The following is a 26349-nucleotide window of genomic DNA, read 5'->3' on the forward strand; positions in this document are numbered from 1 at the left end:
GTATAATTCAATATATGATTGAAAATTAATTAGTTCAAAAATATAATGTATTCCGATATTTCTTTTGACACCTAGAATTATCATGTAATAAATCGTAGATAGAACAATATTTGAATGTCAGGGATCTTTATAAGAGATAATTGTATCAATATGCGTATTTTGTGTGAATTGTTCTTCACGTAAAGACTTTTCCTTTTGCAGAAATTATTATTTACATTATTTCGAACAAGATTTATTTTCACGCAAGCGCATTTCATCATAATAAGTCAGTGTGAAGTATTTAAACGATTGAGAATAGAATTTTGTATCGGACAAACTTTTTCAGGTCACAGTTGAGGGTCATATCCATACACCGTTAAAACGAATTACAAGGCATTGTTACGAACGACGATTATTCCGACGGTTGAAGCGTTATCATGTGTGCAAGCACAGACTGGGAACGTGCAGCTGCGCGCCGACGACCGACGAAACTTTCGCAAGCTGAGCACGACCGGAACACGGCGAATCATTAGTGCGGTTCGCGAAGCTTTTTTAATTAGCGACGATAGAGAGAGAACGGCGAAAAATCCGCGCAGCACAATTGGACTGGGTGTCCCACCGCTCCAATTAGCTCTTGGAGCCTTTAAAACAGACCCGAAATGGCGATCAATAGATCGTGCGCGAGAAAGTAGAATATACGCGACGTAAAGCTGTAACGAGCTACGAGCCGGTCAATCATGCCCAAGCTTCGACGCCAGGTAAGAATCGGACAATCATTGAAGAAACATCAAGGACGGCTTTTTATACATCATTCACTATGACAAACCATCAAGAGGGGATTCGAGCAAGGTGTGCTAAGAAAGATACTTTTAATTTGCAGCGAAAGAGCGAGTGGGTGGGATTATAAAGCGACCGTTCTTCTCACGAAACCGACGGCGACTTGATCGGCCCGAAATTAGGAAGGGTCAACAAACGCTCGCGAATCGATGCTTGTGACGTAAATACGTTGCTATTTTCCCTCGCGACCTTGAACATAAACTTGAAGACTGCGACTCGACCTGTATTAAGCGAGCTTGAATGTACATAGTCTTTTTTTAAAAATGCGTTCGGCAACTTTTTCACGTCCATAATAACGTTTTTTTCTTCATAAGTAAATTTTGCAGAAGTGAGAAATATTTCACCGGTCGATAAAAATATTTAGGAGTTTTCGTAGGAAAGACAGAACTTTTCAAATGTTAGCACATTACGAGACTTTTCAACTTTGAACAAAGTTGAAGTCGAAAGTCCTCATATTTCTATAGGTAGTGAGAACCTCTTCAAGTGCTTAAATTGGACACGGTCATTAGTTACATAAAAGTTTAAGTAATTGAGATATTGAAACTTTTCATAAAAAAAAAAAAGAAAGATATCCCTTGGTTGATTCATGAGACAACTAGTTGAAAGCACGTAGTACACAATTAAATAAATTAAATAGACGTAGCAATTATTTTTATAAAAGCAAGCTTAATTGAAGCACACACAAAACAAAACGATCTTATCTCTGTCACACAGCCTCATCTTATAATCGACAATTATATAACACGTGGGCCATAAATTTCAAATAAGATTATCGTACCGCAAAGTAATGACGCTTTAATAAAAAAAAAAAAAACTTTTTTAATTTATATATTCCACGGATGACGGAGGATTATGCTCGTCACACGTTAATAACATCGAGGCGACACCGCTCTTTTTAGACAATTATTTTTGTCATAAAGAACAGACCTTTAGTTGATCTTTGTATGACACGGTCAACTGTCAATTACATGGTCAACGACTAAGCCTGCGGTCACCCTCGGCGTTAACGCATCCCCGAGCGTGGACGCGGGGAATCGCGAGTGGGTGTCTCACGAGGGGTTCGTAAGCAAGGAGGGATGGCGGATGGTTGAGTTCTGGTGGGGATGGAATAAAATCTCCGAGAGTCTACGGGGAGGCAGTCTAGGCTAGTCAGTCGACCGAGCGACGCGGATGCCGACGGTCGATCGTCGTTTCTGATTTCTATCTGCATCAGCTCTTCCGAGCTTCATAAAAAAAACATTCGTAAGGGAATAGAATCAAGAGAAGGGAAACGGGATTAGAGTGATGACGCGTACGTAGAAGAGCCGTTGCCGGGTTGCAATGCTGCAAAAACTCGCGGAAGCAAATCCATGAACAGCGCGCGTATCCCGATCAGCTCCCATCCTTTGTGTCACGATCGTCAAAAGAAAAACCGGCCGCTCTTACGTGTCCATTAACATCCGTGGCGAAAGGGATATTTCGTTTTGGCTTGAAGGATTCTCTGGCTATTAAACAGTTGAGAAAGAGAAAGAGAAAAACGGACAAATATAAAAAGGAAAAGCTCCTCCAGAAGGTCGTTATCCTTATCCGATGTAACGTGTAAGTAAAAGCGTCGCAATCCGATGAGAAGATCTTGTCTGCATGTGTCTGCACGTCACTCTTCATCATGTTCGTTTTTTCCGGACCGAAAAAGGGGAACGAACGTGTCCACGTGTATGTGTCACGTTTGTTTACGAATCGGTTGCATCACAAGCGCGATCATCTTATTACCCGTCCAACAATTTAAATTCTTTAATGCTACTTCCTCGAAATTCAATTGCGCAAACTAAGTCAATTATTATTTTTCTTTTGTTCTTATCAATTAAAAATGTTGTTCGAATTTTTTTCTCTTTTAAATCTCGCAAATTTGAAGTGTTTTTGATAACCCTTCAATGTGAAAATATTTGATTGTTTTCCAAAGGCAGTTTTATTGTATTTGCTTCTCCCTTTTTGTCAGTGATAGTCACTTGATCCTACGTGCAACATCCCGAAAAGCTAAAAGCTCCGAATAAGAGCTTTCTCTCGCAGCATGTGAACGAAACGAGGGTCTTCTTCGTTCCAGAGCCGGATTTGTGAACGCGTGAATGAGAAGATCAAATCCAATATTTGCATGAAGGTGTAAATATCTCGCTATTTTCTTTTTTTTTTTTTTTTTAATTGTGTTCGATATAAAACCCCCGTGCCCAAATACACATTATTTCGGATGCAGTCGATATTATCACGACGTGATAATTAAATACGACGTTACCGAGACATTGTTATCGTCAACCGACTATTCACGCAGTGAATGGATCTATATCATGTCATTCTCTTGATTGACCGCTAACGATTCTTCCTGTGCAAATGCTTGCGCAGTATAAACGCACATAAATAAAATTATTTTAATAATGTGAAATACGTTATACACATAAATGTGTGTAATATATTTCATTATATTAAATATAATGCAATTAACTCTTTTTGATAAAAACGCTCTGTAGAATAAAATGCATTAAGTATATAAAATTATTACTTTGGCGCTTCACTATTTTACATCCTTGTTCACAGTTACTTGTTTTGTAAGCTTCCTTTTATTTGCTTATTTTTAAAGATAATGAGCAACGCACAGTTAATTGACTAAAGCTTGCATAATTTTTAGCCAACAATGTTATTATTGTCGGTGGAAAATGCGCATTATCAATTTTCTCCGCGAACAAGGTGCTTTTACTGTTAAAACAGCTTCGCTGTCTCTTGCGTTACGCCAAAATGCGTTAAATTGCCCGGAAAATTTCGCTGCATTCTCTCCCATTTTCCGTGCGCAACTGTATTTCACTTAATCTTTAATTAAGTTAAAACTTTGATGACACGCATTATGTAATATTATCGTATAATTTATATTTTTATAATTAAAGTTAAATTTTTGTTCCATATTAAGTTTTAGCTTTACGTATGCAATTTGATTGAAATTATTATACCCGAGAATATCACACTCGTTTGATTTGTTCGTTGAACCGGGTCACATTTTAAGATACTTCACTTCTACGCTAATTATTTATTAAGGTATCCGCGTAACTGTGCCGACATTTATCCCGTTAGCAAACTTATAAGTCTGACGTCTGATTAAGGATAAAATTTCAAAAACGATGAAAAGGGTGAAAAAGAAAACAGGATTGTGTTAAATCGCGAATGAAATTTGTTTTGACAGACGTGAAATGATATGCAAATTTCTTGGGCATATTTTATAGAAAGTGTCGACATTACATCGGCATCATTAAGCAACAATCATTTTTTACGATTTAATTTTCAACATCAATCAAGTATCACTGTTAAAATGTTTGTGCTCCTAATTATTCCGTCTCGGATTTAATAAGTCTTATCTCGAACTGAACGCTTGACTCGTTACTCCGTAATGTCCGACTAGCTATTGTCTCTAATCACTCGATCTTTCGCATAATGTTCCGAGAAAAAAAAGCCACACTGTTTTGTTCCAAAATTTTTGGCAAAAAACAAAATCCAAAACACATATTTAAGTTTTACTTCTATAATTATTTTGCTTACGTAATTAACTTGACGGTAACTCGTGTCAGAACTTCTCACACTCTCTCAGAAATCCATTATTCCCGACTATATATGTGCGCGGAGAATATAATTCTCTCAATGAACACTGTAATCTCGGTTACGCAACGTTATTATATGGTGGTGACGAGTTGCGAAGGAACGCAACAAAGTAACGGTGTGTAATCCTGCTCATTCAATTTCAAATCGATTTCGATCTTTGTCGACATATTGACATAGGTGCGCTCAATTACCTTCTGCATCAGTCAATTATACTCTCGTCGACTTGGCCAACACAATATCGCGTGGGCGTCATACATCGTTCGTTATGTTGTTATTATATATATCGAGCACAAGACATATTATATATATATATATATATATATATATATACACGTGTATTGTGGACTTGTGGACAATCGCATGACTCCCTCTCTCGAATGTTTATTTTTGTAGAAAATCTTGGCAACTATTGCTTGTCGAATCCCGTACAATCGAAGATCGAAGATATGTCTTGAGAACTTTTTCTTCGTCCACAAAATCATTTGGTGACCTATTTGTGGAAATACTCTGTTTGACTGTTATTAAAAACGAAAATCTGACATTGAAAGTTATATCATACTCTTTAGTTACATGTTTAGAATTATTATATTTTTTGGCTAAAAAATTTTAATTTAAGTTTTTTTAAACACTATATTTGCTCTTTTCACTATAATATTTACAATTAATTTGTAAAATTTTTTTTTTAATATTTCGGACTTAAAATATCTGGACGTAAAAAAAATATCTATCTAAAAAATTAAAAATCCCGATAGTTAATGGAACTGTGCAATTCACGTCATATTCTTGAGAGAACGGTGTGAGTTCGGTCAACTGTCAATGCGCCACGGAAGAAGTGAATTTCCAAGTATCTTTAAGAAAGTGCTTGTTCTCGCTTCAGCCAAATAAGATGCTTGAGAAAATCGATAGGCGCGGTTTCGTCAAGGACAGTTTCGCGTACTTTCGTACCATCTCCCCTGGCGCGTGTTTCATCAACGAGGTCGTGTAGAATAGCACGTACAACTTCCTAATGAACTGTAATAAGAATTGGCCATGCAAAGAGTTCTAGGCGATTAAATCTCATTACAGCTCATTACGCTTCACGAGACGGACACAATCAATGTTATTAACGTGACACGCAAAAGAGGATATGTAACATTGTTCCGGACGCATCAACGCGCACGTGGTTTTTTACGATTGATCCAGATTTTTCACAAGCACATTCCTTGTGACAATAACCTTTTCTTTAATATACACACAAAATTTGTTTCCAGCTGTACGTACAAGTTTCATTCGTTAAGAGTCAAGGGAACAAATTCAATTTTGGTGAAACAAAACAAACAATTGCGACTCGTCAGGTTTCTGTGGTTACGTAATAAAGAGCATAACGCAGTAAAGATTATATATATATATATCTATACAACAGTCGACTGGTTGTGGCAGTTATGTAGAGTCGTCCTAAATCGATAGAGCCCCAGAAGCGAGAGCACAGTCGGTAGAACACACACACACACATCCACACGAAAACACACATAGAGTAGATGCGATGTACGTATAGAGACCTGTGTTCTCTTTTTTTTTTTTTTATGTATCTACACTGGCTTTACGCGATCCTTTTTTCCTTGCATCGTTCATTTGTTTTACTTTCTCAAACGAATTTTCCTATTACTGTCATCTCGCCACAATCAACCTATTAGTTTCGCTGGTCCTCTCTTTCACCAGAAAAAATATACAATAAATGGATAAATGTAAGTTACGATACATATGGGAAAAAAAATATCCGAAATCTATGATGGTGGAACAACGTTGATGCTTATTAAAATTACAGCTCTGTACGCACCGCAGCTTTGTTTTAGAATTCTGAATGGCACGGGTTATTTCAGAGTCGCAAATGCACTATTTGTAGAAGCCGCGTTTATGTCAAAGCCGTAATGACCGCACGAGACAACACACACGGACCGCGGAGCAAACATATACATCTTGTAAAGCGGTCGAACATGTTTATGTGCACACATCCGCTCCGGAAATGCAAACGACTGTGTTCCCTTTAAACTAGACCCTTTCTTTAAATTTAATCTGTTACGTAAACTCTCTCTCTCTCTCTCATTTAAATACCTATAATATTCCTAACTTGAATCACACATCTCTCTCCGCTTCCAGCGTCAGATATCATTGTTCTATATATTGGTACAATACGCGCCGGAACGAACTACGGTTGTATTCCTCGTTCCGAAACATAATACGATGCTTAATAAAAGTTTCATAAGCGCGTCTTTCGATACACGTTAAACATGTAAATTTATTTGACAAATGTTCAACGTTGCAAATCAGAAAAATTTCCGGCAGCTTTACATGCCTGAGCAAACATATCCATTTTGTCAAATTAAATCATTTTCTGTGAGAAGAAATTAATTCATCACATCTTTTTATAATTGATTATTTAAATCGTAACTCTTTAAAAACTCTCAAACATATTAAAAAATTTATCTTATTTTATCTCACACAAATAATGGAATTAAACGCACATCTAAAAGGCGTAAAAAAAACTATGAAATTTATAAGATTGTTATGTATTTCTCAAATTAAATTCCGCATCTCAGCTGTTTACAAAGCCATAGTTTACTGTTGGTATACAATCAACAGCAATGTCGAGAATAGGCGCGCAAAGCGACAAAAGGATTTGGTCCTTTGAACGTAACGCTCGCGAAGGAGTTATTGCGCAAACAAAATGAAAAGTCTCTTGTGTGCTCATCTTTTCACGCTTTTAATGCAAAATATTTGCATTCTTGTAATGTTTTCAAACTTCTACATCTTTTAGACTTTTCCTTCGAGAAAATAAATTTTGTGGCACAAAACAAAATTACTTCCGTTCTTACGCGTCGAGACACAATCGTTATCTCTCGGTTTAGAGAGCAAGATGATACTGTTTGCTTTTCCGATATTTCTCAAGAAAAAATAATTTGTCTAATGGAGCATAACGGGAAAGTTTCGCGTAAAATTCTAACGTGAAATATCGCATCAACCTTATTACTCTCATCTGTCGATAGCTATGGGATAAAGCAACACTATATATGGCGCGTCTATTGAGAGGTAATAGAATAATGAACTTTCTTAAGATATATATTGATCAGATGCTTTTTTTGATACCTGTAGAATAATTACATTATTATTGAAAAGTATTCTGTTAAGAAAAATTCATGGAAAAACTAAAAAAAATATTGAAGGACCAGCAGATAGTTTCTGATCAATGCGAGCCAATTTGTTGGATGTACGTGCAAATGTAGTTTTTAAACGTGTAAACTAATAATATACATCGAAATTCAAATTGATTTTAATTCAAAAATTCGCTGACTCTTGTTTGTTTGTTTTTTTCACTCTTCCTAAAAACTATTATGTAGCATAGTCTGAAATATATAAGGGAAACCGTTCTATTGAGTTGGTGGTAGATGCACGAATTATGTTTATTATGTCCATCATTACGTTCAGTATTTCGCTGTATCTCCAAACCGCAGAATGGCTCGGATTGTGGTTGTATAGCTCTGAGCGCTACACACATCATGTACTCTAACACAGTTGATAAACAAATCAAGAGCAAAATTACATACATTCAGAATCGCGCCAGTCCCGAGTCTACACACAATTATTCCTTTGTTACGTAATTTTAGTTATTTTCTGAATACTAGCACAACACAGGCGCACGCTATTGTTATTTTTATTTAACGTGTTGTCAGTGAACACAACCTGTCACCGCGATGACAGATAGTATATACGTCTTATAAACCATATATAATACACATATGAGAAATGTCAGAAAGAACGCATGAAAATCAAACTAAAAAAATAGTGAGAGAGAGAAGTGGAAAAACAACATGTAACTGGGAAAAGAGTAAAAAAGAGAATATTATATATATTATATGTAATATTCTATATTTATATATAATACACACATATACGCATATATGTATATATATATACATACTGTAATCACGTGACCGAAGTCAGTAACACAGCCGCGGTCGCGCGGCCGAGGTCAGTGACCCGCCCAAGGCCGCGTGGCCGAGGTCAGTGACCCCGCCGAAGTCGCGCGGCGGAGGTCAGTGACATTACTGTAGTATGTATATAATACATATAAGACAATATAAAGTCTAATATTATAAATATATAATATATTACATGTATAATATGTATTATTTAATCTTTTCGCTCCGGGACTGGTCCATATATGGACCAGCAAGAAAAGCGAACGTAATAGATGTTTATAAGGTCAATTTAATGCACTAAATTTAGGAAAAAAATTGAAAAAAATCCTGGTTACTTCTTTGACCTTCAAAATTAACTTTGAAGGGGGGGGTAGCAGGTTATTATTAACTTTTTCAGCTAAAATGCGAGGTCAATTTTAAAGGAAAAATCCCCGGAGCGAAAAGGTTAATGTTATATACAATATAAATTACAGTTACGTTATTATCACGTTTTGTTGTTTTTCTACACTTTCCTGTCACGTGACTTTAGTTACGTTTTTAATTTTCTCTACATATACGACGAACTGTCTCAAAATTGCTTTTCATTATTTACTCTCTCGATCTTACCGATTCGATTCGACTCGATCAACCAAACAATCGGCAATGCGGAAAAGAGGCAACAATCAAGATCAATAGAATCGATTCTGATTATTTGCACACGCTTTTTCTGATAGGATTCTGTCAAAGTTCGCACTCTCTTTTGTCATGTAAGATGATGCATATTTCACAGAGAGCGACGCGCATTAAGCGGCGTGTGTCGTATAATGCTTTTTTCACACCAATTATCTCCGACTTGTATTTTATTACAATCGCAAAGTTAATCATCCACGTTTGCTATCAGCAATCTCGTCATGAAAATTGAGTTAACATTTAAATACCGTACATATAATGTCTGTATATTTGGTTCTCTCTCTCTCTCTCTCTCTCTCTCTTGAAACAAATACAGATTACAGTGTAATTAATTCCTTCACTAAAAAAACTGCATTGTATTTACCTGTTCGCGCTGAGCATATAGAAGTGTATTACGTTGTTTGATTTAACCCGCGCTAATGTAAATTTTGCACGTGCTGTTGGGTGCTTTTAATAAACATTAATCCGGATATATTGCAATAATCACATGAGAGAGAGAAAGAGAGAGAGAGAGAGAGAGAGAGAGAGAGAGAGAGAGAGAGAGAGAGAAAGAGGAGGTGTATCGCAATCTCACCTTGCGATACGATATAGGATTGTGCATCCGGCTCATGCGGATCCGGAGCGGGCTGAAATTGCCGGAATACAATTGCGTCACGTTATGCTTCTCGCTATATTCGAGAGAGGATCGTATAACACGTACCAACCCTCAGGTGCCCCCGACACGTTGCGCAATGTGTAGGCGAGACGGTTGATTTAACCTGACAATCGAGCTGCCGCGTTGCGCACACACAGGCCGATGCAAATCTTCCATTTAAAATCATCAGCACGAGAAACATGTTTTCGAAAACAAAACTCGAAAATCAATTCGTCAATCCCAACAGGGAAATGGAAATGAATAAAAGCGGAAAATTTGTTTCGCTTTTTTTTTTTTTATCTTTTAAATTACGTACCTTTCGATCAACGGTACGCGCAATTAACGATCAATTCATTTATCGCTATTTTAATTTGAGTTTACTTCTTTTTCAGAGAGACAAACCTTCGTGAGAGAAGCAGATAGATCCTGTACGTTCCAGAACCTCGCATACTTCGGGCACGAAGAATTGAAAGAGCCAATTTTGTGGAGCGCAACGACTCAATCGTGAGGAGGAAAATCGGAACAAAGCCAATCAGCAGCAGCGGTGTTTCTTCGCAAGGAGAATTGCTCGAATTTAAACGAATGAGAAACGTTAATTATGCTTCGTGTTAAAATCACACGGGACTTAAAAAAAAAAAAAAACGTACGCGACAAGTCGAATCTTTGCGGATAACCGAGTTGTCGACGATCTAACGAAGTGATTGAATCATCGGATTAAGTGTGAAGAAACGTTTTGTTCAAAGAAAAAAAACCGTGAAAGAATGAAGCTTAGACAATCGGTTCCGACCGTTCTTGTTAATGAGCGCGTGATAAGCGCTGCGTAAGCACGCAAAAGAAAGGACAGCTAATATCGAGATGAAACTGGGAGATAATATGACTACGGAAGGTGAGTGGGGCTAAGTATTTTGTCTCCGGAAGTAAGAATAAAAAAGAAAAAAAGAGAGAAAGAGAAAGGAGAATAAAAGTTTAGACTTGTTAATCAATCGGGAGACTTAACAATCACCCACGTGTTCGTTTTTGCGGTTTGCAGAAGAGACGTGATGTTCGTCGAAACGTGCTTTAACTGTCCGACGTGGCATCAGCCACGCTCTTTCTCTTTCTCTCTCTCTCTCTCTCTCTCTCTCTTGATCCAGAACCAACGAGGTCGCGCATTTGTTAGCCGTTAGACACGTAGAAGAGAGCTACTAGTGGAATACACAAGAGGTCAGGCGCTTTGAGAGCGGCAAGACGAACAACATGATTAACTTCAAACTCGACAAACAAAGAAAGTGAAGTCACAATTTATAACTGGAAAAGTTATAAACTTTATATAGGGCTTGCATATTACGTTCATAAAACGTTGCTATGTCCTTTTAAGATCGTCAAGCTAACTGAACCTGACGTGGTTCGAAATTAGATCGGAGAGGAGGAACGTTTTAAAGTGACGCCTTGTCGTATGCTTGCGCTATGAAGCTATAAACTAATTTTGTTTTCAAACTTCTTCTGAATAAGTCATATAGCATATTATTATTGCTCGTGAATATGAATAAAAGCGATTTTATTTATATATCTATATATAATCCCTTTGATATATAATATAGCGAATTATTTTTTTTCAAGAATAACATTTTTATTTAAATTTTTGTACGATTAATTATTAATTAGTCGATGTTTTTAATTAAAAAAAAGTTATTATTCTTTGTTAATTGCTTTTTGATATAATATTAAATTGTCGAACAGTACACAATGTTTTACCGGACGCGATCCATTCTTAATTAAATACACAACAAATAAAATCTGAAATAATTCGGTTATTTCTGATAATTTAAAACAATTTCAAACGTATTATTTTGACCATATGAAGATTCGCGTATAAATACTCTGTATGCTCCGCAGCAAGATTTGACGCAAAAACAAAAAAAAGCTTGTTAACAAAACGAAGATATTAAGAGGCTTCTCTGGGTCAGAAAACGAAAGTAACATGATTGTCGCGAAGCACTATATGTTCTGTTTTCCATTGTTATATGATTAATTCTCGTATTCTTGGAAAGATTACGTATAAAAGAGAAAGAAAATAAAAAATTTTACATTTTAATTTTTTTTATTCTGCATTTATACTTTTCCCGTTGCTGTTTTGACAGAACATATCTCTTCCTACGCACTTTACGTCGTTTTGATAATGTTCGTCGTAAATAGTTATTTTTATCCTTTTGTTATCTAAAGCGCAGGTCGTTGGAGTGCATTATTTTTTTTTCCCCGTTCTCGAGCAATGTTAATCTGCATATGCGTCATAAAGAGTTTTTGTATTGACAACTTTTTTATAAAATATATTTAAAAATTAACTGTCTGACAATATTAGAATTAAATAATTTAATTTTATTAAATAATAAAATAATAAATTTAATTTCATCATGTTCAAATTATCTAAAAAAATATTCTAATATTCCATTTATACGCTGTCGCGAAGCAATGTGTAATAATCGAAAATAAATTAGATTAAATTAAATTTCGAAATTCCGTGTGTGCTCAAGAGATTTGCGAGAGAAAAAAGGCAAAGAGAATGATAGAATAGGGCGAAGGTCGAGGTATCACGACTCTTAATCAAGTCCGTGCTGATTAATGGTTTTCGCTGTCGATTGCAAACAAAGTTGTGTTCTCTGTCTCTACCACTCTTCTCTCTCTCTCTTTCTCTCTAACTCTCCTCTCTTCTTTTCTTACGTTTTCTTTTCTTGATCTGTTATTTCAAATTCAACGACACGTATGATACTGTCGATGATAATTCAATCTATCGTCTTTTCTGTTCACTCGATTTTGCTCGAACGTGCGACGAATTGAAATAGATGACCGTTGACATTCAATATATGTATTATCGATGTTTGTACATAAATGTTACAACAATGTGATACAGTGATATAGTTAAGCATCTAAGAGTACAAACTAAACAATAGTCAACCTTACATATCTAGATAAATGTGCTTACAACTTTGCTCTGTTATATCTATTAGATTTCCCAAAATAGTTTTTTAAATAGTATGTGTTCACGTGTGTTTTAATGTTTTTTTTTCACAAAAATGACGTTTTCATAAAAAAAATAATATATTTGCTTATTGCACTCTTAATTATCTTATCATCAATTTAATTTACGTATTCGAAATTTGTAATATTCGTGTCAATTATTTTGCTTTCAAGAGAAGTTTTCTTTCCGAGTTTGCAACATTTTCTTGAAAGTATAAAAGGCTTCTCGAGTACAGAAAAAGAGGAGAGAGAGGGAGAGAGAGAGAGAGAGAGAGAGAGAAAGAAAGAAAGAGAGAGACAGACAAATAGATAGATAAAGAGTTAGCGAGTGAGTGCTCAAAACTCAGTTGTGATAAAACATTCATTGCGTAATACTCCGTCCTTGAAGCATCTAGAGTATACAATTTAATAGTTTTATCTCCGAGTTTGACTTATATAAAAGTTTGGCCTTACTGAAGGGAAGGTTTAATCTTACCGCAAATACTCGGTAGCCCCGAGACCAAAGGAGCAGTTTGACCGAAGTTTGTGCCCTTTTCTTCCGCATCATTCAAAAGGAATTTCATTAAGTACACCCGGAGTTGTCAAAAAGATTTTAGCACACAGTTACTTCTCGTATAAAAGCTTTCTCCAATATTTTATTACTGTTAATATTTCTTTTTATTAAGTAAAATTAGCGATTCAGTTTCGTTTTGCTCATTTGAATTCGAAATGCAAATTTCTAAAGTAAAATTATGACTGTAAATTCAAATTCGAGAATATAACAAAATGTCGGTTTATGTTATGCACGAAAATTCGCGTGTTTTATTAGAAAACCAATCGATTTTTCCAATTTTTCGAACACTACCTGCAAACACTATGTTTACTTTGGAACAAACAAATTTTAATAAAACCAGCCGTCTGGAAATTCCACACACACAATATAACAGATCAAAAGTAATCAAAAAGTAAATAAATCCAGATTTTTATACACAAAACAAACAGTTCTGAAAATAACAACAAACACATTTACACTGAAATCACACATTTAATATATATTTTGAAGGTTTTATAAACAATCGCAGTTTATCAAACTGTTTTTATATAAATAGAGAATTCACGTACCTATTAAGTTAAATAATGAAAATGTATGTGTGTCTCATTTGCAAATTGAAATGCAATTGCTTTGATTGAAGCAATCTATAAATTTTGTAACATTTCTTGCATCGATCGAAACAACTGCACAAAAAAAGTGTTGCGCATGCGATGCTCATTTGCATTTCTAGTTAAAAAGCGGCAATTTACCGCGCAAATGTACTTTTTGCTCTTTTTCGTTATTTCTTGACCAAGAGTCTCAAGGTCTCATTATACTTAGAGATCTCCGATGTAATTGCAACGAGCAAAGAGCAATTTCGCAAAACGTTTGTAATAATAAATATAAGTAAACACAACGATCACATATTCTTTGTCTGTTCAACAACTTGCGTTGTTCAACCGTCGTTATATCGTGCTCAATTTCATCAATAAAAATGATTAATCAAGAATAGGGTTAGATTATAAGTATGATATCTCGAAAGGAGGTGTAAAATATCGTTTCTTATTGACCCAATTAAAGGAAGAACTGATCGCGCGCGCGGGTTGAGAAGAACGTTAATCATTATTCGCATTGACAATGTACGTTTATTATTGGAACGCGCGCTTGAAAATTTATTCATGCTTATTGTGGCATTATTTACAATTCAAAAATTCACAGCAAAACCAAACTCCGTAGTTTGGTATTCTTTACCATTAAGCAACATCACCGTATCGACATAAATTATTTCCCGGCTTGGCGAAAATAGACGCGCAAATAACGCGCCGATTTTGATTCTTTCGCAGCTTAGTACTCGATTTGTCTTTTACCGTTCCAATCTTCCGACGCATCACTTGGCGCGAGTCAACGTCTGCATTCATCCATCTCGTTTATTCTCTCTGACCTTTATCGATCGTCTCACACAGGCTCGATTTCACGCCAAATGCTCGACACAAAAAAGACAGATCCGAATCAATTATCGTTTTTGATCACTGCGCGCCTCTCTCTCTGACAGTCACGCAGAACTCCATCCCACGCTGTGATTCATATCATGTAATATCTTAATAATCTCTCATTGAGCTTTTCTCGATTTTTTAAACAATTTTTTACTATCCTTCGAGAATGTTCGTGAAAGATTTTACGTAATAACGTTCTTTTCTTGTAAAATAATTCGAGTTTAAACCGCATGACAACCCAACTTCTTCAAGCGAGATACTTGATTATATCGGTAATTACACACAATAAATCGAATAGTGAAAGCCATAATTCTTGCAGAGACCGGACAATTATAGCGACAACGATGACGCTTTACTCTCCCCTGTCTCCCCGTTTCCTCGACTCTCTCGATCAATATCGAGTGTCACCGGAACAAATTTGCCGGCGGAGTTAGCAGGAATTGATTATAACTGGAAAGGAGGATGTGGCCGAGATAATGCGGACGCGCGGAGGATTGACGATCTAACAATTGACTTGTCTCGCGCCTACGAATTGTCAGCTTTATAATAATAATAGATCGCCGGGAATTCGCGCACGCAGAATTTTCTCACTGTCTCCTCTCTGGCATTTGCATTCTCTAATCCGGATTTTCTTGCCTAACTGTTTCCTCCGCGTACTTCGCTCATAAAAAGTCCCGGACACTCTGCAAAAAATCTCACGCGCAAAATAATCCGTTCTTTATTTCTGTCACGTCTGCATCTTGCTTTTATACGTTTCACACAATGCTAGAATTTATATATATTTTTATTTAATAGTTTATTCTCTCGCGCACCAGTTACGTTGAATTTTGATCGTTAAAATCCTTCCTCTTATATTTAAAGTCCGGTAAAAAACAAATCATATGAAATATAATTGCGACTATTTTTATTATGTCGTTTCAGTGATAGAAAATCTGGCGATTAATTTATCCGGCAATAATGTCATAAGTATAATCTCATTAATTTAATAGTCGTTCCGACAAATTTCGTTGTAAATATGTTATTTACGTGTTGCATTTTGACGAAACTGAATTATCGAGTCCTACCAACTAGCAATTAATTACAATCTGATCACGTACGTAACGAAATTTCACGATTCTCCAAGAGCGAGAGCGTTCAATAAAATTAAAATTGATGTAAAGTGATGCGGTTACGTCAAGACCTGAACGTTATCGAATTCTTAGGCAGGCGTGGTTTTATATAAAAAAAAAAAAAACTGCGTTTTTCTTTTGTCAGAAAAAATGCGAGCTACGTCACATGAGAGAAAAACATTATTGAATACGAAATTGTTAGCTGTTTACAAACTTTTATCGTTCCGATCCAAAACAGATAAACGAACTTTTGCAATTAACAGCAAACTCTCGATCGACTTTGAGAGTAATGTTTTTTCTGCAGCAATCGAGATTTTACGTAAACTGATTTACGCATTTCAATAATTACGAAATGCTTTTGCTTTATTTTCTCGTTTATATTACTGTTCAGTGATTGGAGAGAGAAAGAAAAAAAATCAAATTATATGTACTAAAGAGTTTACCTTCTTTTTTTTTTTTTTTTTAATCAAATTGTTTTCTTTAAATAAAATAACCCTACATATAAACGCTTTAATGTATGTGTATAGTTACATTTTCACATTCTGTCTCTACAATTTTGATGGAATATATTTCACAAATATGTACATATATTTCTCTCATTTTTTTCTCAACTGACGAATTTAACGATGCAGTATAATTTTAAATCGAAACGAGCAAATTGGTGAATAGAAATTTCGATAAAATTCAAAACGTTATTTAAATATAAAAAAAGGAAAAATAAAAAGAGAAATTAAATATTTTAATAAAATAACATTTATAACTTGAAGAGAGAAATTACGGCATATCGTGCGGGAAATTAAATCGTCGCATACTCGATCACGCGCCTGCGTAATCGATATTTTACGTAGCGGCTCTCTAAAAATGTAACTTTATAATTAGCAAATATCGTTCGTGCAGCAGAATAAACCTTTACCGTCCGCCGCGTCGCTATGTTCACTGTGTTTTTTCCCTTCTATGATTCTTTCGGTATCACGCCTACTCCCATCTGTGTACGCTCGCTTGTAAAAAGAAAACCTTCACTACCGCGTGAATTTTCATGATTATATCTTTTGTATTTTAATTACTGAAGACTGTTGTGATGTATAAACGTGACAACAAAAAGCAACATGTGCACAATAACGTTATATCTAGAAACTGAACAGCATCTGATAAATAATATCTTTGTTTATATTTTTGTTTATATTTATAAATAATGTCTTTGTTATATTTCACGTATATAACTCTAAAATTGTATTCTTTTATTAAAATATTTGTAATTTTTCAGCTTGCAACGGATGGAGCGACGTTACGCAACGAAAATTTCGACCACCACGAATCGGTGATATTCCGAGGTAAGCGATTCATTTTCTTCTATACAGACTTATGCAAAAAAAAAGCAATAAATAAATTATTTCCGTCAAGTCGAAAAACAAATTACATTATTCTCTAAAATAAAAAACGAACTATAATGCAAGCGACATTTTTGAAAAATTAAAAGAGAGAATATTTTTTGCTTGCTTGTATACTTATATTCGAAAATGTATCTCGAAGTAATTGAAAAAAGTGCAGCGTTTTTTTTTACGCGCAATTTTGCGACAGTCATCGCTGATAACATCGTTATAATTGTAGCCGCTTAATAGCCAATTAAAAAAAGTACTCCCATTTTGAGAACGAAATAATGAAACGCTGACACGTGTACGACACGACGCATTTGCTTACGCAAACGCGACGATATAAATGCAGATGCGTTTTCGAGCGAGCATATGTCCGAAGATGTGTGAATGATATGATGAATGAAACGCGCGTCGTTCTATGACACAAAGAGGTGAGCTGTGTGAGCGGTAATACCCGCCTCTATGGAACCGTGATGCATGTTCCGTAAGATCGACAAACGCGTCTCTCACGGGCCCTCAGAAGCAGATGCATATCGGACAATAGTCTCAATTACTGTCTCGTCGATCAATGTCCGAGGTGCATATTAATTTGTACTTGGCCCAGTTTCATTATTAATGTACTGAGAGTAACTTGATTCTGCAACTTTTGAAAATGTTAATCACACACACACACACACACACATACATACTTAATACTAAACTTAAATACTTAAACTAAGGAAATTTAGTTCTATGATACCTTTCTTTGAAATGACACTTTGTTAATTGCTAACATCATCAAGTTGTAATCCGGATGACAAAGACAAGACAATTTATCTTTTTTACACATTACAATATGTCGAGCGATCCCCCGACCTTCCATATCATTGTCGGCATTTGAATGAGTGAAAAAAAGTTCAAGGAGGATGACTTAAGCCACCGTAATGTATTCCGACATGCGAATAGATATTTTTAACTGCGCAGTCAAAGTCGGATCAATACGAGCTACGACTGCCGAGGTTTTGTGTCTAAATAATTGTATCCTTGTCATCGCTAAGAGAAGCACATCGAGTTCTTTGACATCATCTTTGCATTAAAGATGCATTTCATTCGTTTTACCGAGAAAGTTCCAGATCGTTCTACGCTTCGTTCTAAGTGATCAGATAAAATGGAAGATTTTTCGAAAATACACGACAACGATGTCTCTGTAATGTGCAAGTGGTGCGTGAAAATACCGAGGAAATAAAGGTACTGAATGCACGGAAAATTCAACGATTTAAATCGAGAAAATCTCGTTTTCCTAGAGTCAATAATACCCTTTAAATATTGTTGTTGCAGTATTTACAGAATTAACAAAGAAAAAAAGAAAATAAATATGGGGGAAATTGCGAAAATGGGCGACGCGAGATATTTTAAACTCTCACCGAAACGTCGATCGATGGCCAGGCCATTACTGCTTAAATTATTAAATTTTGCGGGACTATCCGACATATATACGAAAGAGAGATGTCGAGCGCCAGTGCTATCTTCTCTCCTAATGCTATTAGCGAACGCGCAGCGAGCTTGGCGATGATCGGCCAACCCTTTTTACGAAAGACCGTTTCATTTTTTTTCCATTCTGTTTCTCTTTTTTTCTTGCTTAAATTGTTTTTTTGTTACCGTCGCCCTCAGGATATCCGAGGCGCGCGTTTATCTCGACGCGACACACGATGTGCAACAACAATGCGTTGCGCAATTCTTGTCCTCGTGTATTTCTGCGACGACGATGAAGCCTCGATCGCGCGTGGCGTTTCCAACGACACCTGCATTGTCCGAGATAGAACGATCGCGAGAGAGAAAGAGAGAGAGAGAGAGAGAGAAAGAATATAACGTAGTTACGAATCTCGAACAACTATGTCAACGGGATTTTGTCGATGGAAGTTGTGTAGTATTTCTATGGCACTATATATCGCGCACGACTGTCGTAATAGCTGAATTGTTAGCATAGCACTTGCGTTCCGTCAGACCTTCAATATCGGTGGACTACACACACGTGTCACGGAATTGTCCAATCTGAGAAAGAGATTTCCCTGAAATCAGATACTACTGATGCTTGGAGCATATATTCATATAACGAGAAATAATCTAACACTTCTAGTTTATTCCTCTGTTATTTCTGTTTATTCTTCCTTATAAAGATTTTCTGAACAGAAATTTACAAGCAAAATAGTAACCGTATATGTGTCCTTTTCCAGAGATTCTTCGAAAAATATAACGCTGTTCGAAAAAAAGCAAAAACAAAAAAAAAATTAAAAAAACATGTCATTTTACGTTGTAACCAATCTCGACGGTATACGAAGAGGTAGAAGTATATGTCGGGTTAAAAAAAAACTCACATGCGAGAACGGATGGAAAAATAGCAGGAAGCGAGTACGAAAACTGTGCGTGGGGGTTTAACCGCGCGCGGAAAGTCGTCAGACTTTCCCCGCGCTCCGTTGAACTTGCATTGGTTCGCGGGGCTTCCGGTTCGTTGAAGCGTGTTAAAGCGAGCTTTTCACTCACGGATGGGTCGTCCTGCACTTCGACACAAAACTCTATGTACTATATAATATGGGTATCGCGATGTTTTCGATCCGCTGTTTCTCGAACACGTCACCGAAAATAACAGCTCAATGTTGCAATATATCTTCCCGCAACTCCAAAATATCTTTTTCCGATCGGCAAAGTTTTGTGTCCAACAGATCGCACTTTTCTACGTACGTATATACACAAAAGTGTCCATCGGACAATTAATTCATCTATATATACATTATATAGAAATAAAAACAATAACAATTCAAAAATACTCAAGCAAGTTCAACAAACGGAACATTGCTTTGTACACATCAAATGGGCAATCTGCTGCATTCAGCACTCGCAATTTCAATGAAAATGGATGCCAATTGAAATCTGATTCTTTTACTATTTGAATAGATTGAGGTGTGTTATTCTAAGAATACTCTGTAAGCTCTTGTATACAAAATCATCTCATTAGAACGGGTTTAAGAGTTGTAACAAATTCTACTGCGAAATATATTAAAAAGAAAGAAAAACGCGCAATTTGCTGCGAAATAATATTTGCGTAGAGATAAGATTTTTCTCTCTTGCAAAAGAGATGTATTGATTTGTCGTAAAAGTAGCTTTAAGCCAAGAAACTTGCTACGGACCATCCTTTATAAATTCAAATCTTCGTTAAGGATACGCTTCAAAGCTGAATCTGAAGTCACAACTTTATTTGATGCGTATCAAAGGATCGCAAAAAAATTGTGACTATTGTCACCGTAAAAATCTATAACATTCATAATTCGTTTGAGTGCAAAAGAAAACAAACTTCGACGCTTTTAACTTGAAATTATGACAACTTTCAGTATTTAATGTCTATTCTTGGTTATCTCTCTTCTCTCGTTTGCCTTGTACTTCAAGTTTCTATCCTCATTCGGGGGNGGGGGGGGCAAGCGGACACGCTTTCATTACAGAAGTCGCTGCTTGTTGGAAAATGCTGAGAGATTAAATTCTAGAATACCGAGATTTCACACAGACACACATCTTTCTTTCTCTCTTTCTATTAGCAAGTTTTAAGCTGCAAAAAAATTCACAAGACTCTGTTATCACATCTAAATTCGATTGTTTTAATTTTGATGAAACGTTTTCCGAATTAACTCTCTTCAGTCGATTGGCAAGTAAAAGAAAATCGATAAAAATGGAATCGTTAAAGCTGTACCGCTCAAGAGCTTCGTAATAAAATTCTAAACAAATGAATTTTTCTTAAGCTGTAATGTTACAAAGTGGTGACATAAGATGGTCTGCTTGACGGAGCGACTAATTGCGAAGATAGAGACGGAAGCTTGTGGCAATGACGCTAATAATAATCACACGTCATGGATAAGAACTACGATACGGCGTAGTTGCTCAGAAACATCTGGCGTGTTTTGTCAACGCTTATGTTAATGGTCACGGTAAATTAATTAACTTAACTAGCTTTGACTGAAAAAAAGTATCTCTCAAAAGTAGCTTTTGTCTTCAAACGATATAATGTTTAGCGTGTGAAATTTGTGCGCGTATTTGCTTCCAAAAGTAAAAGAAGACGAATATGTTTGCGATTTTTGTAGATAAATTGATTTTTGTAAGAAGAAAATGAAAATTCAGTAACCGTTTTCGGTTGAAAATATTAGAATTTAACCAAGTTATTATTGTGCGAACTGTAAATGGAAGACCGTCTTTTGTATTTGGCCGGGAGACAAATCAAATTTTCTCTGACTTATTATGTACAAAAAAAGTCAAATATTCTCATGATTGTAATTAATGAACTCGATACGTGTTTGGCAAACAGTCTTAAGTATCAAGAATTCAAATGAAATAAGTTCCGCAGTGGCCAACATTATATCTCGGAATAAATTAAGCCAGCTGCGACATAATAGATGTAACAACGGCAGCATTTTCCGTGCGAATTACGTTGGCGAGGCGCCAAGAAGGTCGAAGTTATAAATTATCGTTTTTTTTTCTCCTAGCGGAACTGCAACGGATTCTCCTACATATCGTATCGAAACGCTTTGCTATTCCTCGAGCGTCCTAAAATGATTCTTTCGCAGCTTCCATCGAAGCATCATTGCAATTGAAGTAATTGCATCCGAGTCATCGAGAAGAATTACTAGCGAAAAATATATTCGCGCTTCCGCTTATTTTTCCAGCTGGTATTTCTTTCATTTCGCGTTTTGTGTAGGACTTTTGGGAAAATTGTTCAGAGAAAGAGCGGCCGTAAAAATTCTTTCTGTTTAAGAATAACACTTTCTCTAGCGTTCATCTTGGCTGTGGGTGTGTCCTTTCACCGAGTGTAAAAGTTCAAAGAAATGACATATCTACGTCGTCGAATAAAAGCGTACTGTATTCTCCAAACAGACGGTTTAAGAGAGCTCAGACGCGCTCACCCATACCCATCCGAGCGTATATATCGTATACGTACGTACGTCGCAAAGCACACATCGTTGGACAGATGACGCAGGCCAGAACTGGTCGAAAGATCCAAGCGGATACCCCACTTTCTACGATCCAGAAGATCGGCTGGTGGATCAGGAACGAGTTCAGGAATGTGCAAACCGAACACTACAAAAGGGGACCGAATATCAAAGATGAGCTCGATATATTCACAAGAAAAAAAAATATGGATCCGCTTATAGACGAGCTCGATCATTCGTCTATACATGTTACTCGTTCGGAAATATCCGCATATTTCGTTTCGGATTATCAGCTGTCGAACATATGTATCGCTTTTTTTAAGAGAGATATCTTCGTAAAATATGAATCCTGAAGTGTTCATCGACAATCAAGAAAGAATTATTTTAATTGTTGTTTTATAATTTAAAGTAACTGAAACAGAATTTCTGTTTCTCTCTCTCTCTCTCTCTCTTTTTCTCTCTCTTCTCTATCTGTTGATATTACGCAATTCGAGACTGGAGCGGAGCGGACAAATGTACAATGTATGTGCGCGGTTCTCCAAGTATCAATCCGAAAGGTGGTGCCTACGACGATGCCGGGTGGAGAAGGTGGTGGGAATAGCACGCGGTCGGTCCAAACTCCGCGAGAGTTGGATGTAGTCGACGTCCGAAGCGAAGAGCAGCACGAACGAGCGCGCCGAGTCTTCAAAGCGTGCGCACCGGAAACGTGAACCGCGAGTGTCCATTTTTCTCTTCCCTTTTTTTTTTTTTCGGAAATCCGTCTCGTGAAAATAAATGTAGACAGATTCTTTTGAGATACATATTCGTGTGCTACATCATAAATGAAATCCGTCACGAAACGACCGTCTGGAAAATATCAGAGAAGAAAAGAAAAGTTGACAGTGAAACTGACGAGTGTAAATTGTTTGTAGAGACTTGAGTAGTGACATTGAAAGAAAATTTCGCGTAGAGGTAAGATATTTTTCTATAAAATCGAAACACTTATACCAAGATTGTGACGAAGTAAAATAATAAAATTAAAAATATATTCACGTTGGTACTGTTAGACTGTATTGGTTTATTTGATTATTTATTGCGCAAACGTAGCTGTTTCCACAAAAGGGCGCAATAACTTTTAACGCGAGTCACAAACAATTAGATTGCACATCAGAAATTGCTTTGAAAAATTTAATTTTATTCAATTAAAAACTTTTTGTGTGTGTGCGCGAAATAAATTTAACGTTGAACGTTGCGAGACAAAAAAAAAAGTGTTGTGTTACGGAGAGTAAAAAAGTTTTTATTAATCATCATCCTTTGTCGAAGGGGTCATTGATAAAATTTACCCGTAAAATTCCTCTATCGTACGAATAGTCGAACGCCAAATGTAATTATCCCGGCGCGTAATTCGCACTTCAAGAGTTTAACGCTCAAAAACCGCGTGTAGTTGCGGATTCGTGTGCAGCCAGGTAACAATTTGACCGACAATGGCGACCGGTAATGTCGATCGAGACCAATTAATCGAATGCTATTAATTCGATCGGGCTTTGAAGGCAAAGCATGATTTGCGCATGTTTCGCTGCGATAAAACGTGTCGCGTGCAGCTCGTCAACGGCGACGGCAGTATCGCGTATTAATGAGATTAATTCGTGAGCATTGCGGCAAATTGCAGAGGGAATGCGTCGTTTTGATACACATGAATTACGCGCATACATATCACCGATAATTGCAGATATACGAAATAATAAACATATATTTTATAGAATATGAGAGATGGGAGCTATAAAACATTAATTTGACAAATAAAATAGTGACATAGTTATACAAGTCGGTCGCGAATAGATACATGTTGAGAAAAAAAATTTATAGTTTTGGTTTTTTTTTTTCGTTTGACAGTGGCAGAGTTTAAAACAATAATTTTCACATTAACAAAAATATTCAAGCTTATAAATTTTCATAAATGTCTTAAATAAAAAATCAAACTTTGTAACTAAAGCTTATGAATATGCACACGTGTTGTTTCGCGATTGTTCAAGTCTGACGAAGCAAGAAGCGCGTTTGCTAATACACGACAGATTAAACTGATTAAGCAGAACTCGGCGTTGTTTAATTGAGCCATTACTAACGCATTAGATCCAATCAATATGCAAATTATCTCGCGCATAAACACTTAATGCACATTAAACATTAGAAGATAATTGTGGCGTGCAAATGTTTGTGCAACACCATTGCGGCGGACGAAGACGAAGGTATATATAAACTCAATTACGATCTAAAACTTAATTAACGCGCGTGTACGATTTGTCGCAAATAACAGAACTACTTAAAATGGCACATCCGTCGTAAATCGAAGAGATTTACGTAATCTCCGATCGGTGTAATGTCACGCGTATAAAGTTCAACACAATTGATAATCACATTCGCACGACACGCGAATTAACAATCGTAAATTCACTTCTGCTTATACGAAAGAAATCGCTTAAAAAACTTAAGTCCGCGAAATATACAACAAACAATTCTGATGACAAAAAGCGAGAACTTTCGAGCGCGATGATTCCACAAGAATTGTACACGTGTTTTGAAGTATTGTAATCGATCGCGGGGCAAATAATACCGAGTAGACAACAAGAAAGCAATTGTATATCGACGAGACATAATTAATTGAGAGCGACTTCGTCGACGAGACTGTAGATATCTTATCTTACAGCGAAATATATCGTTCATAGTTTAAAACGTGTGTGCAACATGCATCGAAATCGATCGTGTTGCAATATCGGTTTCGCGTCGTCGACGATGGTTGCGAACGAGCGAGTTGGGCGACGATGCATCATTAATTCAGTTCCGTTCAGGTAAAAGGACGAACACGACGTCACGCAGAAACGACGCACGCGATTGCGGTTCAAAATGTCATACTTGTTCGAAAAGGGATAGAGTGTTCTCCATTACCGCACCAACATCCGAATAGAGAAGAGTTTTAATTGCGCTTTACATCTTAAAACCTCGCCATTTTATACTGTTCAAATATTTTGCTATAGTTGTACAGAACACCCTGTATATATACTTGTGCGTCCCGATACAACAACAACTGTTTAGCGAAGTGGTATGTTATTCCGTAGTGATGCGAGAAAGTGATCGACGAGAGCGTGGCATCCGGTAATTCCCGACAAGAGAAGTTCACGTGGGTGTTTTCGGATAAAATACACGCATGGACGCATTTGTAGAATACACCGAATTCATGCATTAAATAATAATGTACATATTGGTCCGTAAAATTTCACAAGAGAGAGAGAACATTTATTTAAAATCCAAACCGAAAAACATTTATTGACATTTTGCGCGCAAAATTACAAAAAAAAAAAAAAAAAAAAAAACAACAACAACACGTAGTTTGTTTATTTTGGGAGTATAGGCTTTTTGCAAAACCGGACGTTGTCAAAGAACCACTCATACATGCGGGCAGGTGTTAATGAAATCCAATCGTCCGTGCGATGTAGCAGTGCGATTATTCATCAAAGTGATGCACATCCACTCCTGACGTTTATAAGCGCTGGTTGCCTAATAACGTTAATCAAAGAGCTCTCCTGATCGGCACAAAGCCGGTCTATTTTCCAGCTTTTCTTTCCGATTTCTTTTGTAGTCAAGTGCTCTCTTTCTCTCTTTGTGCGTACCTACTACTGTTTTTTGTTGCTTTTCAATTTCTACGTTTATTCTTCTCACAGGCGAACAAACAACGAGTCGAATGTACATTTGATTTGAAATGGACAACGCTCTTACTTGCGATATTATTTTTTCCGGGCAGACTACGTTACGATAAATGTGAATGCTATTCCATTGAAAGTTTTTTATTCGGAAGAAAGCAATTCGCTCTAACCATCTAGAGAATATAATGGAATCCCATGCACCGAGAAAAGTTGCATTTCAGCTAACCTCTGTCGCGAAAAATAACGTTATTGTGAGAGTGATATCGATCGTTGATGCTCGTAACAATGCATGAAAAAACGATACGGGAACTATAGAGGATCACACACAGTCGTGCCGTTAATAACGCCATTACTTCGAGACACCGTCACGTTATAATAACCGACTAATAGCCCGAAGATACTCGTCGATTCTCCACTTTCCTATTTTTTTTTTTATACTCAACTCATATGTCCGCGCATCAAACGTCAAAATTAATATCGCTTTTATATCGCGAGAGATACGTGCATTTTAACGCACTCGTAACGCACGTCGTTTTTTTTATCTTCAATTATT

The 26349-nt window shown here is 36.5% G+C and overlaps 1 protein-coding gene across 2 annotated transcripts in view; it reads left to right on the forward strand.

The window, feature by feature from the left end:
* Positions 1-1977: 1977 nt before the first annotated feature.
* The window catches only part of LOC109864254 (serine/threonine-protein kinase DCLK2), a 39983-nt gene continuing 15611 nt past the window's right edge, over positions 1978-26349 (forward strand). The window contains exons 1-3 of one of the 2 annotated variants that reach the window (XM_020445295.1): positions 1978-2394; positions 10083-10576; positions 17062-17128. In XM_020445295.1, the coding sequence (XP_020300884.1) occupies positions 10546-10576; positions 17062-17128 (98 nt within the window). In that variant the 5' untranslated portion in view covers positions 1978-2394; positions 10083-10545. The remainder of the gene's footprint in view (positions 2395-10082; positions 10577-17061; positions 17129-26349) is intronic. The other variant, XM_020445296.1, reaches the window with a different exon arrangement.

Source organism: Pseudomyrmex gracilis, unplaced genomic scaffold (genome assembly GCF_002006095.1).
Source record: "Pseudomyrmex gracilis isolate BER0280 unplaced genomic scaffold, ASM200609v1 scaffold_18, whole genome shotgun sequence".
NCBI classification, from domain to species: Eukaryota; Metazoa; Arthropoda; class Insecta; order Hymenoptera; family Formicidae; genus Pseudomyrmex; species Pseudomyrmex gracilis.